This window comes from Oncorhynchus keta, chromosome 31, assembly GCF_023373465.1.
Source record: "Oncorhynchus keta strain PuntledgeMale-10-30-2019 chromosome 31, Oket_V2, whole genome shotgun sequence".
In the NCBI taxonomy this organism is placed as follows: Eukaryota; Metazoa; Chordata; class Actinopteri; order Salmoniformes; family Salmonidae; genus Oncorhynchus; species Oncorhynchus keta.
The window spans coordinates 21,652,940-21,669,575 of record NC_068451.1 but is presented as its reverse complement, the minus strand read 5'-3'; the positions used below and the strand labels follow the sequence as shown (position 1 = coordinate 21,669,575).

The following is a 16,636-nucleotide window of genomic DNA, read 5'->3' as shown; positions in this document are numbered from 1 at the left end:
TTGCCAAATTGTGACACATCTCTCTAGAAAGATGTGTCACTTGTATCCCCCCCAAAAAATATAATAAAAATACAATTTGTTTCACTAAAATAGCAAGCTGGCTTGCTACTGTTTGAACACAGTGGCTGTGCTACTGCTCTACTCTCTCCCTCTGGGCTCTGTTTTAATGATTTGTAAAGAATTAACCCAGGGTTCCCTCTCGCTGTACCACTGTTTGGAGGAGGAGAATGCAGAGAGTAAACAGCCTCTGCTCTCTCCCTACTATATTCTAATCAGTGGGTGATAATAGAGCCCAGTAATCTGCTGGCAGTGGATGGAAGTGGGGCTGTTGTAAGACTGAGCTGAGAGGCTGAGGGGCCGGACGGCATGTGTGTGGACCAGTTATTTGGAAGAGGAAGCTGACACAGCCCCTCCATTGTCCCTGTCTTTGTGTGTCACTTCCTGCAAGGATCTTCCTCTGCCCCGTAGGGAAACAGAGGTGAGGACGTGCAAAGACAGAGACAAGGAGAGAAGGAAGGGAGGAAGAGAGCAGTGAGAGTTAGAGAAACAGAGAGTTAGCGTTAGAGAGAGCAGAGAGAGGGGGGGAGAGAGAGGATGAAAAGAGGGAGAGAAAATAGAGCGAAGAGAGATAAAGCAAGAGAGAGACAAAGACAGGGATGGAAGTGGCCAAGTGCCCCAGCTGGTAGTACAGCTCCAGCATATCTTGCCTGGCTGCCCACACAACACAAGGCCTTCCCTGTTGTGTTGAGCCGTGCCATCAACCACATCCAGTGAAGTAGCTAACAGCTGATAACAAGGCCCCTGGACACAATGCCAAGTTCTTTATCTCTGTTTCCCCGCATGGCAAAGCTGATTAGTGAGACAGAGCTTGTTTTATGAACCCCCATTGTTTATTTTCTCCCTCCAATTTATGTCTCTGTACACAGCAAAGTTTTTGATGGGATTGGGGTTGGGGGGATTGGGGGCCAAAGATGAGTGAGGAAGACCCCAGGGGTCATTGTGTTGTTAGTCAAGGAGGCGAGGTCCGAGGAAGAAGACAATGCCAGTGTGCATGAACATGTCTTATGGCTGGAAGACACAGTAACCCATTGTTATAGTTTCTACCCTCTGCACCCCTGCACCTGCCTGCCTGCCTGCCTGCCTGCCTGCCTGTCTGTCTGTCTGTCTGTCTGTCTGTATGATTGACTGTCTGTATGATTGACTGTCTGTATGAATGACTGTCTGTCTGCATGGCTGTCTACCTGCCTGCCTGTCTGTCTGTCTGTCTGCATGGCTGCCTGTCTGTCTGTCTGTCTGTCTGTCTGTCTGTCTGTCTGTCTGTCTGTATGATTGACTGTCTGTATGATTGACTGTCTGTATGAATTACTGTCTGTCTGCATGGCTGTCTACCTGCCTGCCTGTCTGTCTGTCTGTCTGCATGGCTGCCTGTCTGTCTGTCTCTCTGTCTGTCTGTCTATCTGTATGGCTTTCTGTCTGTATGACTGTATGTCAGTTGGTTTGTATGTTAGTACCTTTGGATGAGTCAGTTCTGAGTTACTGGAGGGAAAGTGAAAGTGCAGATAAAGGAGGGCTCTCTACAAAAGGTTAAGATGTGGTTGGGAATGGATATGAATTGTTGGTTTTCTGAGTGTACTGGTCTGGGGGGAATAACTCTTTCAGAGTGACTCATGGGTAAGTGTCTACAATTTCACTCAAAACAAAACAAATCTTAAGAGCTCTCATGCCATAAACCAAAACGACCTTTAAAGTTTGATTTGTGCCCCCTCCCCTGAATCCTATTCCTTTCCATAGACTATGAGGTCTGTCTGGAAATCAAATCTCCACCAGTTTGAGCCATGGGTCCATTGCAGAGAGCACTCCTAGTGTGGGAATGAAAGTAGGCCAAACTCATCCATATCTTTGCCATGGGTGTGTCTCCTAAATAATGCAACAGACTTCTACACCAGACGGATTCTGCTGCATCAGCACTTTTGTGACCGTGCACCCCTGGTCTGACACTCATCCTCAACTTGGCTTCTCTTCTCCCTCTCTGCCTTCCAACTTATTCTCTCTCATTTGACTTTCTCCTCAATCCCTTTCCCCCCCTCAGCAACAGATAGAAAATGAGGGAGAGAGATAGGCAGGAAAGGAGAGAAAAGATGGAGTGAAGTTAATGATGCTCCATGGAATTCCCTAACGTTTTCCTGCCTCGCGTCAAATTGATCGTCACACTGGTAGTTACACTTCTGAGTCCTGTCTCTCTCCTCCTCCCTCTGCCCAAGCCTGAGTCAACCCTCCTCTTCCTCGCTACACACCCCTCCACTCCTCTGTCCCCCCACTCACTCTGCCCAAGCCTGAGTCCTGTCTCTCTCCTCTTCCCTCGCCCTTACAACCCCTTACACTCCTCTGTCCCCCCACTCACTCTGCCCAAGCCTGAGTCCTGTCTCTCTCCTCCTCCCTCGCCCTTACAACCCCTTACACTCCTCTGTCCCCCCACTCACTCTGCCCAAGCCTGAGTCCTGTCTCTCTCCTCTTCCCTCGCCCTTACAACCCCTTACACTCCTCTGTCCCCCCACTCACTCTGCCCAAGCCTGAGTCCTGTCTCTCTCCTCCTCCCCTCAACCCCTTACCCTTACAACCCCTTACACTCCTCTGTCCCCCCACTCACTCTGCCCAAGCCTGAGTCCTGTCTCTCTCCTCTTCCCTCGCCCTTACAACCCCTTACACTCCTCTGTCCCCCCACTCACTCTGCCCAAGCCTGAGTCCTGTCTCTCTCCTCTTCCCTCGCCCTTACAACCCCTTACACTCCTCTGTCCCCCCACTCACTCTGCCCAAGCCTGAGTCCTGTCTCTCTCCTCTTCCCTCGCCCTCACAACCCCTTACACTCCTCTGTCCCCCCACTCACTCTGCCCAAGCCTGAGTCCTGTCTCTCTCCTCTTCCCTCGCCCTTACAACCCCTTACACTCCTCTGTCCCCCCACTCACTCTGCCCAAGCCTGACTCCTCCACAAGAATTCAAAGCAGCGGAGGTTCATGAAATATGCACGGTCCCCTAAAACAAACCTCCCTAGCCACGCTGTCACCGAATCGCCCAGAAATATTTCTGCCACACAGCTCAGATCCAGGACAAATCTCTGCTAATGGGGAAGGGGGAGGAGGTGTGTGTGTGCGGGGGGTCAAGGCAAAGCTATATGTTCCCCTGATGGCGCCTGCCAAGGCCTCATTGTGTATTTACAGTATATCCATGGTGAAAGGCTGTGTTTGTTTGTGTGTAGATGAGTTCTACTAGACTTACTAATGCCCCACAACACATTAATGGTAATGCATTTTAATGGTAATGCATTTTCAGGGTGCTTCACTGGGTTTCGACACGAGTGGCGACAGCCAGGACTTGAGGAAAAAGCAACGAGGGAAACGTGTGATCTCAGCTCCCAGCCCTTGAACTTACCCTATGAGACTCAGCAAACCAAAGCTAAAGGTTCCAAAAAAGAGCTCATTGAAGATTACTCAGAATACTGATGCAGGGTGGAATCCAATTCCAGTGGGAAGCCAGGGGACATTCTGAGAAAGCAAATGACGGATAGATGCTGCCGTTGCTCCTGCTGCAGAGGAGGGCCACTGAGAGGACATACATATGGATGGGTGAACAAGCATTGAACAACCAAGTTTTATGGGACTGTGTGTGTGTGTGTGTGTGTGTGTGTGTGTGTGTGTGTGTGTGTGTGTGTGTGTGTGTGTGTGTGTGTGTGTGTGTGTGTGTGTGTGTGTGTGTGTGTGTGTGTGTGTGTGTGTGTGTGTGTGTTTGTGATGCAGCCTGTGAACCATACTGGCTGCTGCCCCTCCCCATCCAGCTACTGTCTGTCTGTCAAGGAATTGTTCTGCTGCTGGTGTCATCTTACACCCGGGCCCCTCTACCCCCCCCTCCTCCTCTCTCTCTGATGATCTGATGAGAAAAACATGCATGACAGACACAAAGTAAATCTATGACTACTCTACCAAGACAAATGGAACATTACAGTTTGTTTGCTATTGGTGGTGTTTGTTTGTCAGGAATGGATCCACTAGGACCCTGGAACTCTGCTGTTGTTTGTTTGTCAGGAATGGATCCACTAGGACCCTGGAACTCTGCTGGTGTTTGTTTGTCAGGAATGGATCCACTAGGACCCTGGAACTCTGCTGTTGTTTGTTTGTCAGGAATGGATCCACTAGGACCCTGGAACTCTGCTGTTGTTTGTTTGTCAGGAATGGATCCACTAGGACCCTGGAACTCTGCTGTTGTTTGTTTGTCAGGAATGGATCCACTAGGACCCTGGAACTCTGCTGTTGTTTGTTTGTCAGGAATGGATCCACTAGGACCCTGGAACTCTGCTGTTGTTTGTTTGTCAGGAATGGATCCACTAGGACCCTGGAACTCTGCTGTTGTTTGTTTGTCAGGAATGGATCCACTAGGACCCTGGAACTCTGCTGTTGTTTGTTTGTCAGGAATGGATCCACTAGGACCCTGGAACTCTGCTGTTGTTTGTTTGTCAGGAATGGATCCACTAGGACCCTGGAACTCTGCTGTTGTTTGTTTGTCAGGAATGGATCCACTAGGACCCTGGAACTCTGCTGTTGTTTGTTTGTCAGGAATGGATCCACTAGGACCCTGGAACTCTGCTGTTGTTTGTTTGTCAGGAATGGATCCACTAGGACCCTGGAACTCTGCTGTTGTTTGTTTGTCAGGAATGGATCCACTAGGACCCTGGAACTCTGCTGTTGTTTGTTTGTGCTCCTCACAGTCAATAGTTAGGGGAATAGTGTATTTCCCGATCCTCGTTGACAATTCTTTAGGAGGGAAAAGTCTGTTTGTGCTTGTGTTCCAGTTCCAGCAGGCGTTCCATCTCCATCTCCTCTCTCTTCTCCTCCCAGAGGAGAGTGGGTGTCAGTGTGACAACGTTGTGTATTCTGATTCAACATTTAAATTTAATTACTGCCTCCCCATGTGTCTGTACTCGGCTCTCGTTCATCAAAGACAGTGGGAAGAAAACACGGCTTAACTGCCAATAAACATTTTGTTTTTAATTCATTTACTGAAGCGTTGACCGAAAGCGCTTTACTTTACTCCTGGATGCTCAATGTTAATTGGAAGAAGTAAGATCCTCTGAATCCGAGGGGTCGGGGGATTTGAAGCCTTTATCTAGAGCCGAATCAAAGCCGCCGTTAATAATACACCAAAACGTAGGAAATGTTTGTTTAAAGGCGTGGATACTGGAAACAACAACACACATGCATAAAAATAGAGCCACGAGGGGTTGGGTGTGACTGTGGTCTCAATCAATCAAAGGGCCCTTAGACCTCAATAGGGGCCATTGTTGTTTACTTTCCAATACAGAATGATGTATGTTTTGGCTGGTGCAACCACATTTCTTCTCTGGGGGATTAATAAAGGATTATGTTATTTTACAGAATAATGTAATAACATATATTGCCTACTGTGGTGTAACTATGGAAAAAGTACCCTAGAGGTTTTATTTGCTCTAAATGGGTTTTACTTCTATTATATTCAGGCATGTTGATATTGCATAACCATTCAAAGTCGGTCCTTCTGTAGCTCAGTTGGTAGAGCATGGCGCTTGTAACGCCAGGGTAGTGGGTTCGATCCCCGGGACCACCCATACGTAGAATGTATGCACACATGCCTGTAAGTCGCTTTGGATAAAAGCGTCTGCTAAATGGCATATATTATTATATTATATTATATAAAGTCCACATCAACTGATTTTCTAGCACATAATATATAACACACACACACACACACACACACAAAAACACACAGCCAAGATTAGTAGCCTATCAAAAGAAAGACCCACTGTTTGGAACAGTTGAATGTGAAACCTCATTTCCCAAGAGGCACACTAATTGGACATTGCAGAGACTTGTAAGTACAGCGACAGTTTATAGTAAACTATCATTGGCATAGGCCACTACACAAATGATTGACACGCTCATGTTGAGTCCCGTCAGACGATTGCCCCCAGTGGCTGAAGTCCTCACGATAAAATAACACAAACAGCAGTTGCACAGATGAAAGAAAAATCATTGCACCATGCCCGGGGTCTGTTGGCTGCCTTTAATAGGCATTTACTTTATTTCTAGATCGTTTCATTATTGACCTTTTCCGTGTAGCCTAGTGGTGGTGCAGCCTTTTCCACCTGGCTGCGTTTGGCTATGAAACTATTAATTGGAGACGTGTGTTTAAAAGCCGTCTCAAATCCAACCCCATGGCTGTTTAAGCACTTACAACGAGAAATAGCCTAGATGTCCCCCCTCTTAAACCTATCGAACGCTATTTGGTCTGGACTTTCGGCTGATCGAGGTCCGTAAATCAACTTTATAGGCTACTAGAGGTTAGTTAGGCTACATTGTTAATGACCATATAGAATAATAACACAATAGTGTTGTCTGATACATTACAAATACAGGTTCCATAATAGGCTATATTTTAATATGAATGACACACGGTGGCATTTGATCAACTTCTGTAAAGGTCGGCTAAAAAAGAGATGGAGAGCTTGTTTCGGCGGTCTAACAACATAACGTGGTTTCCTCACACGCTTCAATCCTCATGCAATTACACTCTGCGTTTAAAATATAAAGCCCATTCAAAAATAAATTCAATATGGGTGAGAGAGGAGGTGTATGGGGCGAGAGAGGGAGTGTGTTGGGGTGGAGAGGTCGATTCCTAGCTGGTGCATTTTAAGGTCTGCTTGGCTGCATTAGGGGAGTGTTCCCAGTTTATCTCTACTAGGCTATACATGTTGCTCGTTTCAGCAGAAACGAGCACCGTGTTTTCCCCCACATCTCATTAGAAATTATGATCGGTGATACCTGCGGCCAACCTCATAGGCTACAATCCTTCGCCTGGTAAACTAGTTCGAATATCTAGAGGCGGATATAAGCACTTTCTCTCCATCCTTCTCTCTGCTTTATCTCTTTATTTCTCTGTTTCTTTCTCTTGCTATCTGCCTCTTGCTCTCTCTCTCTCTCTTTATCTTTCTCTTTCACTCACACTCACACACGCAAACCAGTTGCTTCAACAGCGACTTTTGATGTCACCAAATATCTCAGTGGCAACAAGCCCGGACTGCACGAGTTTTGGTCTGTCAGCATCGTTTATAGCCTTATGTCTGCCTATCAAATAAACCCGTGCACTAACATGATGGACTGTTTCAAAACGATCAGCAAAAAAACCCACCCCGCATAGCCTACACCAGATAAATAACTGAATGCGTAAAACAACAAAAACCGCATCATCTCGCCACTGTGCGCTTTGGTAAGGATCGGCGTTAGTGCCATTGAACCGGTACCACGGGTCAGCTCTTTCAGTAGCGGAACTTTATCTCAACATCCCTAGAAAAACTATAGTTCCTCGGAGCAAAAGCAGAGTCGCAATATTATCTCCTCTCTAATCCCCATCAGCACAGCGCATCGACTAGGCTACAGTTTGACGCAGCGCGCCCTGAACGGAACGCGGAGCAAGCATCTCATGAGTTTCTAGCAATAGCGCAGAAAAACAACCAGAAAAAATGTGACAAGAACCGTTTTCTTACCTGTTCCCAGAAGGCAAATTACGAGGTAAAACGCCAACATTTTATCTTGTCTTCTGTCGCCGGTTTGGCTGTGTTTTCCCCGAAAGTGTAGGACGGGAATCTATTGTTCCGTCAATGCGACTGGGGTGAGGGCTGCCGCTTGCTGGTTATTCTCAACCGCCGTGCAAAACAATATCACTGCTTGTGTAAATCAAACATACCGGTGATGTGCCTGTCTCTGGAATCGTATGCTTCTCAAAGCACTGGTATTGTCCGAACACTTTGCTTACAGTTATTTAGGAATTATTTTCCATAGTTAGGAACTTTTTCAGTATGACAGCGTATATGTATCCTCTGTGCGATCGATGTATTCCTCTTCCCTCTCTAGTTGTTGCAACTCACTGCTTTTGAATGAAGTACATCTCACGGTCTGTTTGTCCACAGTAATGTCCTGAAGGCTATCGTCTCTTTTTCCGGTCGGTACTGATGCTGAGTTGCGTTCCGTCCTGCTTCTCGCGCAGTTTTGCCTAAACTCAATGAAGTTGCTACTCTCTCAACCCTCCACTCGAGATTCGCTCTCCCGCTGTTGCTCTGCTCTCTCTCTGTATCTTCAGCAGCGCATGCATACACCCCCTCTCTCTCTCTCTCTCTCTCGCTCTCTCTCTCTCTCTCTCACTCTCTGTTTCCTCAATTTCTCGTAAATCTCCGAAGGGGGGTGCTACAACAGAGTTACACATGGAATAAACAAACATACAATCAATAATACAGTAGGAAAATCTATATACAGCATGCGCAAATGAGGTAGGATAAGAGAGGTAAGGCAATAAATAGGCCATGGTGGCAAAGTATGTATGATCTTAATTTGAGCCCGTTTCAAACAGCAGGAAAATAATCCTGCAGCAACAGGGAATGTGATTTATTATGTGGATTATAATTAATTTACATTTTCGAAAGTCGAAAGTTTACATACACTTAGGTTGGAGTCATTAAAACTCATTTTTCAACCACTCCACAAATGTCCTGTTAATTAACAAACTATAGATTTGGCAAGTCGGTTAGGACATCTACTTTGTGCATGACTCAAGTAATTTGTCCCACAATTGTTCACAGACAAGATTATTTCATTTATAACTCACTGTATCACAATTCTAGTGGGTCAGAAGTTTACATACACTAAATTGACTGTGCCTTTAAACAGCTTGGAACATTCCAGAAAATGATGTCATGGCTTTAGAAGCTCCTGATAGGCTAATTGACATAATTTGAGTCAATTGGAGGTGTACCTGTGGATATATTTCAAAGCCTACCTTCAAACTCAGTGCCTCTTTGCTTCACATCATGGGAAAATCAACAGAAATCAGCCAAGACCTCAGTAAACAATTGTAGACCTCCACAAGTCTGGTTCATCCTTGGGAGCAATTTCCAAATGCCTGAAGGTACCACGTTAATTTGTACAAACAATAGTATGCAGGTAAAAACACCATGGGACCACACAGACATCATACCGCTCAGGAATGAGACGTGTTCTGTATCCTAGAGATGAACGTACTTTGGTGCGAAAAGTGAAAATGAAAACAACATTGATGTATACGCTGATTCGATGAGCGAGTTTATTAGCAAGTGCATCGGTGATGTTGTACCAGCGACTATTAAAACCTTTCCCAACCAGAAATCGTGGATTGATGGCAGCATTCGCACAAAACTGAAAGCGCGAACCACTGCTTTTAATCAGGGCAAGGCGGCTAGAAACCTGACCGAATACAAACAGTGTAGCTTTTACCTCTGCAAGACAATCAAACAAGCTACGAGTCAGTATAGAGACAAAGTAGAATCACAATTCAAAGGCTCAGATACGAGAGGAATGTGGCAGGGTTTAATCACGGACTACAAAATGAAAACCAGCCTGTCACAGACCCTGATGTCTTGCTCCCAGACAAACTAAACAACTTCTTCGCTCGCTTTGAGGACAATACAGTGCCACCAACATGGCCCGCTACCAACACCTGCGGACTCTCCTTCACCGTAACCAATGTGAGTAAAACATTTAAACGTGTTTAAATGCCAGCCCAGAGAACATCCCTAGACCGATCCTCAGACCAGCTGGCTGGTGTGTTTACAGACATATTCATATTTTTTTAACCTTTATTTAATTAGGCAAGTCAGTTAAGAACAAATTCTTATTTTCAATGACAGTATAGGAACAGTGGGTTAACTGCCTGTTCAGGGGCAGAATGACAGATTTGTACTTTGTCAGCTACAGGGATTTGAACTTGCAACCTTCTGCTTACTAGTCCAACGCTCTAACCACTAGGCTACCCTGCCGCCCAAGGGTAGCCTACTGGTGAGAGAGGCTGAAGAAATTTGTCTTCCCACCAAAAACACTCACAAACTTTTACAGATGCACAATCGAGAGCATCCTGTCGGGTTGTATCACCACCTGGTACGGCAACTGCTCCGTCCACAACCGTTAAGGCTCTCCAGAGGGTAGTGAGGTCTGCACAACGCATCACCAGGGAAAAACTACCTTCCTTCTAAGAAACATACACCACCCGATATCACAGGAAGGCCAAAAAGATAATCAAGGACAACAACCACCCGAGCCACTGCCTGTTCACCCCGCTATCATCCAGAAAGCGAGGTCAGTACAGGTGCATCAAAGCTGGGACCGAGAGACTGAAAAACAGTTTCTATCTCAAGGCCATCAGACTGTTAAACAGCCATCACTAACATTGAGTGGCTGCTGCCAACATACTGACTCAAATCTTTAGCCACTTTAATAATTAAAAATTCGATGTAATAAATGTATCACTAGTCACTTTAAACAATTCCACTTTATATAATGTTTACATACCCTATGTATATACTGTACTCTATACCACTCTATGCATCTTGCCTATGCCGTTAGGCCATCGCTCATCCATATATTTATATGTACATATTCTTATTCATTCCTTACACGTGTGTATAAGGTAGTTGTTGTGAAATGAATAGATTACTTGTTAGATATTACTGCATGGTCGGAACTAGAAGCACAAGCTTTTCGCTACACTCGCATTAACATCTGCTAACCATGTGTTGATTTGATTTATATCCACAGTTAGGCCGCTCAGCAAGGAAGAAGCCACTGCTCCAAAACCACCATAAAAAAGCCAGACTACAGTTTGCAACTGCACATGGGGACAAAGCTTGTACTTTTTGGAGAAATGTCCTCTGGTCTGATGAAACAAAAATAGAACTGATTGGCCATAATGACCATCATTCTGTTTGGAGGAACAAGGGGGAGGCTTGCAAGCCAAAGAACATCATCCCAACTGTGAAGCATGGGGGTGGCAGCATCATGTTGTTGCGGTGCTTTGCTGCAGGAGGGACTGGTTCCCTTCACAAAATAGATGGCATCATGAGGAAATAAAATTATGTGGATATATTGAAGCAACATCTCAAGACTTCAGTCAGGAAGTTAAAGCTTGGTCGCAAATGGGTCTTCCAAATGGACAATGACCGCAAGCATATTTCCAAAGTTGTTGCAAAATGGCTTAAGGACAACAAAGTCAAGGTATTGGAGTGGCCATCACAAAGCCCTGACCTCAATCCTATAGAAAAATTGTGGGCAGAACTGAAAATGTGTGTGCGAGCAAGGAGGCCTACAAACCTGACTCATTTACACCAGCTCTGTCAGGAGGAATGGGCCAAAATTCACCCAACTTATTGTTGGAAGCTTGTGGAAGGCTACCCGAAATGTTTGACCCAAGTTCCAAAATATAAAGGCAATGCTACCAAATACTATTTGAGTGTATGTAAACTTCTGACCCACTGGGAATGTGATGAAAGAAATAAAACATGAAATAAATCATTCTCTCTACAATTATTCTGACATTTCACATTCTTAAAATAAAGTGGTGATCCTAACTGACCTAGGACAGGGAAAACCTGAGTTTAAATGTATTTGGCTAAGGTGTATGTAGACTTCCGACTTCAATAGTATATAACCTTCTCTCTGGTATGATGCGTTCTGCATCATTATACATCATACTGACTGTATTTTGAAAGTTATATATCTTGAAAACTTGATTGCTGACATGGAAAACATTTTGGGACTATTTCAAAAATGACTAATGAAAAATATACAAAAAAAATAGTTTTCCTTTAAGGGAAATGCATATTTCCTGAAAAAAAGCTACGTTTGGTAAGATTTAGATATGCATACTGGGTGTCCTTCAGAAAACACATTTTGAAGGGAAATAAGTGGGCAGAATATTTTTGTTGTTATTTAAAAAAGCAGAACATTTAGAAAGACTATCAGGGGGAGACATCCATTTTATATGTTTTATTTTTGATTTTTCTTTGTAATTGACTCCTAAAAGCAAGCCGTCTTATTTTAATTAAATAGATCAAATATATTAACCAAATTACCTTACACATCTCACTATTATTATCCTCACTATGTATTAGGACTCAGCTAAGACCCAGATGCAGACACAGGAGGCGGATAGTACGAGTCTCAGAGTTCATTAAAGATGAAGGGTCAGGCAATCAGTAGGTCAAGGCAAGCAAGGAGTCGTAATCCAAACCTGGAAACAGGAGACAAAGGGCTGTGAGAAAGGGGTTTAATTCTAGATACATGGAAAGTGGGATGTATATGGAGAGTGTTGGACAACAGAAGGCAAACAGCAGAGGGGCTAAGGACATTAGAGATGGAGAAATGGCCTTTAAAATGGGGGGGAAAGTTTGTGGGACTCCACCCGGAGGAGCAGATCCCGAGTAGACAGCCATAACCTCTGCACAAGATGATAGTGGGGAGCAGGAGTCCAGTGGCGGTCTGCCTTTCACCGATACCTGGAAGTGGTCTTGAGGAGGGCGGATCGGGCTCTCTTCCAGGTATGGCGACAGCGGCGGATGAACATCTGGGCCGAGGGTATGCTGACCTCTTCCTCCTACTCAGGGAAGAGCGGAGGTTGACAACCCGAGTAGACAGCCATAACCTCTGCACAAGATGATAGTGGGGAGCAGGAGTCCAGTGGCGGTCTGCCTTTCACCGATACCTGGAAGTGGTCTTGAGGAGGGCGGATCGGGCTCTCTTCCAGGTATGGCAACAGCGGCGGATGAACATCTGGGCCGAGGGTATGCTGACCTCTTCCTCCTACTCAGGGAAGAGCGGAGGTTGACAACCCATGGAACACTCAAACAGCGAGAGACCAGTGGCCGAGCAGGGAAGGGTGTTTTGTGCGTATTCCACCCGCACAAGTTGCTGGCTCCAGGTGGTAGGGTTGGCGGAGACGAGGCAATGAAGAGAGGTTTCCAGGTCCTGATTCGCTCGCTCCGACTGTCCGTTAGATTGGGCCTGAAAACCGGAGGAAAGGATGGCCGATGCCCCAATGAGGGTGCAAAAGGCCTTCCAGAACCGGGACGAAAACTGAGGACCGCTGTCGGAGACCATGTCCACCGGAAGTCCATGGATCTGGAAAACGTGCTGCACAATGATGTGGGCCATTTCCTTGGCTGAGGGTAACTTGGGAAGGGGAATGAAATGGTCAGTTTTGGAAAACCTATCCACCACCATGATGATGCAGGGTGCAGGTTTTGATGAATGCAGAGATGTCAGGAACAAAGGTGGGCCACCAAAAACATAATCCTACAAAGGCCACGGTCTGACGGGAGCCAGGGTGGCAGACCAGACGAGAGGAATGAGCCCATTCCAGAACCGAGGAACGGGCAGAGTCCGGGGCAAATATCCGGTTAGTCGGCCCCCAACCCAGGGTCCGGCAAGGAATACCGCGCCTCACGAACATGGTTCTCTGTACCTCAGATGAGTGCAGCCACGAGACAAGAGGTAGGGAGGATAATCTTGGGGTACGATGGTGTATCAGCAGGGCTATAGAGGTGTGAAAGCACATCCGGCTTCACATTCTTGGACCCCAGGTGGTAGGAGATGGTGAAGTTGAATTGAGTGAATGGCAGGGCCCATCCAACTTGCCTGGAGTTGAGGCGCTTGGCAGTGCAGAGATATTCCAGATTATTATGATCTGTCCATACAATGAATGGGTGTTCCGCCCCCTCTAACCAGTGCTTCCACTCCTCCAATACCATCTTCACCGCGAGTAGTTCTCAGTTACCCACGTCGTAATTCCTTTCCGTTGTGTTGAGACGATGGGAGAGGAAAGTGCAGGGTGCAGTTTTGGTCTTGGGCCGAACGCTGGGACAGGACAGACCCCACTCCGAATTCTGAGGCGTCGACCTCCACCACGAACTGCTGGAATCGTTCCATAAGGTTGTGAAGTAACTCCTCGTGTCTAGCAATGGTGGCTCCGTGGGAGGAGACGGCGTCGCGGAGCTGGTCCGAATCTGCTGGGTCAGTCAAGGCCAGTTTGTACTGCCAGGACTCAGGCTAAGACTCAGATGCAGACACAGGAGGCGGATAGTACGAGACTCAGAGTTTATTAAAGTACAAGGGGCAGGAAAAATTTAAGTCAAAGCAGGCAAAGAGTCATAATCCAAATCAGAGTCAGGCAGGTACAGGACGGAAGGCAGGATCAGGGTCAGGACAGGCAGAAAGGTCAAAACTGGGAAGACTAAGAAAAACAAAATGTAGAGCACAGGAACACACGGTTAGTACTTGACGGGACAAGACAAACTGGCAACAGACAAACAGAAAATGCTAGTATAAATACACAGGAGATAATGGGGACAAATGAGAGATACCTGGTGGGGGGTAGAGACAAGCACAAGACAGGTGAAACAGATCAGGGTGTCACACTATGATGAAGTGTTGATGTATGACCCTCTTTTTATTTTCACCCTTCCTGTTCAAATCATCCTCAAGTATCTCAAAATTGATTTGTGGAACTCAAATAAGTTATTTATAGATCATTTGGACATGTTTTGGAAAATGGTAATATTGGTACCATTGAGTTGCATTGATTGCCCCAAACATACTCACTTAAAAAGTTAATTAAAATTATACTTTATTTAAAATGAATGACATTTTTACTCTCTTTCAAGTGGCTTATTTATGTTTAGGTTCCCCTACTGTTATATATTTTGAACAAGTTTAGAGATCTAACTTCACTAGATTATAAATGACTAAATATTAGTATTATACCCAACACATCCAGTTGTAGTCTAAATATTGATTTAAAACATAAGGATGAAATAGACTAATCCCATCATAGTTGGAATTGGAGAAGAAAATGTTCATGGTATTGGTTGCCACAGAAAGGAAGAGTTGAACTTTCCCTACATAGCCTATGCGGAACTCTGCCATTCTACCAATAATGCTTTATTTAACCTCAAATTCAATGCCTGGGCACCGCACAAAACTGGGCATCATGCTTCCCCAAAGACTACCAAACATAGTCCTAATGGTTGATTTGTATCCAAAAATCCATCGATTTCAAAAAAACATTTAGCAGATGCTCTTATCTGAGTGACTTACAGGTCCTCTGTGAGAATCAAACACACAACCATGGCTTTGCATGTGCCATGCTCTACCAGCTGAGCCACACAGGACCACAGTCTGTTCTCTTTTATTGACTAGCCTACTACTTTGGTGTTATTCATTAATTATTACTTAAACATTGATTAATCTAATAAAGGGGCAATCAATGAACGTATTGATCACCCATGCCCAGGCATTGGCTCAAACAACCCCTGTTGACTTTCCCACACAAGTCTGATCTAGCCTATCACATTCTCACTTTTCAGGTTACTGATAATTACTGTGTGAAAAGATCACTAGAAAAGGTGAGATTTAGGGTCTGACACTAAACAATGTGAGAGATTGATGGACACATGAGTCAAAATAGAGGGAGGTCATTTGCAGATGTGTCCTTTCCTGCTAATTTAAAATAATTTCCAAAACATACTGTATGTCAGAGTTGGACGGTAATGTTGTTCTACTACTCAATAATTAAGTTCAAAGCTCAAAGGGTTTTCCCCAAACAATAGTTTTCTAATAACCCCTGGGGCCTCAATCACTGTTTATTGCCATGCTGTAATGCAAATGTCAGGGTCCCCTGCCAGCAAACACATGTTGATGTAAGAAACAGCTTGCCTTGAGGCCGCAGCAGCTGTGTTGAGCAAACCTATGTAGTGTGTGTGTGTGTGTGTGTGTGTGTGTGTGTGTGTGTGTGTGTGTGTGTGTGTGTGTGTGTGTGTGTGTGTGTGTGTGTGTGTGTGTGTGTGTGTGCGTGCGTGCGTGTGTGTGTGTGTGAGAGAGAGAGAGTTTGTGTTTGTGTGAGAGAGAGTTTGTGTGTGTGTGTGTAAAAAGGGGGGGATGGGGGAATTAAATGGGAGCCCTAAAACCGAGGGGGGTTCACACAAGCTGTAGTAAACATCAACATCCAATGTGTAAAGTTGCGACTGAGACTTGTGGATCAACAACAACTCTTCTCTCCAACAGAAGCTAGTTCTGATGCAGTCAGCATATGTTAGTGTCACTCATAGCAATGCTCTTAATTAAGCTGGTCTCTGTAGTATCAAATGGAGGGCACTCATACTCCCCGAGCTTTTCAACATGCAAATTATTTATATATATAGAAAAATAGGGTTTTTCGGCTGTGGGTTTATTAATAATGAATATGGTTTGATATTTACTAAACTGTTCAGTGAGAGAAAGGGTGGCAGTTAAGATGTCGTTTCCATGGTAATTGCAAGAAGGATTATAAATAAAGCATGAAGTGAAGTTATATGGAAATGCGATTCCCGGGGAAATAAGAATAATTTAACAAAATATTATCTCAGTCCCTATTTGACCTGGGGTCAATTAAAAAAGAAACTTCAACGTCGGCGAATGCCGAAGCGGAGCCTTGCAATTACAATTGGTGCTTTCGCTTCTGTCTCGTTGGAAAGCTGATCCAACGTTCGAGTGGAATAAAAATGTATTCATACCAACGACACACACCGTGTGTTTAGTTTGAATGAATATTAAACAGTGTGAAATAGACGTCATTATCAACAAAAGGAAGAAAAGCACGACTTCTATAATAATATAAAGAAATCTCTAACTAAGAGAACACTTAAAGAATGTAACTCATTGAGTTTTTTCTCAAAATATTAAAATCTGATTGAAATCCAATCTAATTGTATTTGTCACAT

At 44.9% G+C, this 16,636-nt stretch overlaps 1 protein-coding gene across 10 annotated transcripts in view; it reads right to left on the bottom strand.

The window, feature by feature from the left end:
* Window positions 1-8,134, bottom strand: part of LOC118364087 (kin of IRRE-like protein 3) — an 83,098-nt gene extending 74,964 nt beyond the window's left edge. For all 10 annotated transcript variants that reach the window (XM_052489950.1, XM_052489952.1, XM_052489953.1 and 7 more), the window contains exon 1: window positions 7,568-8,134. In XM_052489950.1, coding sequence (XP_052345910.1) covers window positions 7,568-7,607 — 40 coding nt within the window. In that variant the 5' untranslated portion in view covers window positions 7,608-8,134. The remainder of the gene's footprint in view (window positions 1-7,567) is intronic.
* Window positions 8,135-16,636: the final 8,502 nt, after the last annotated feature.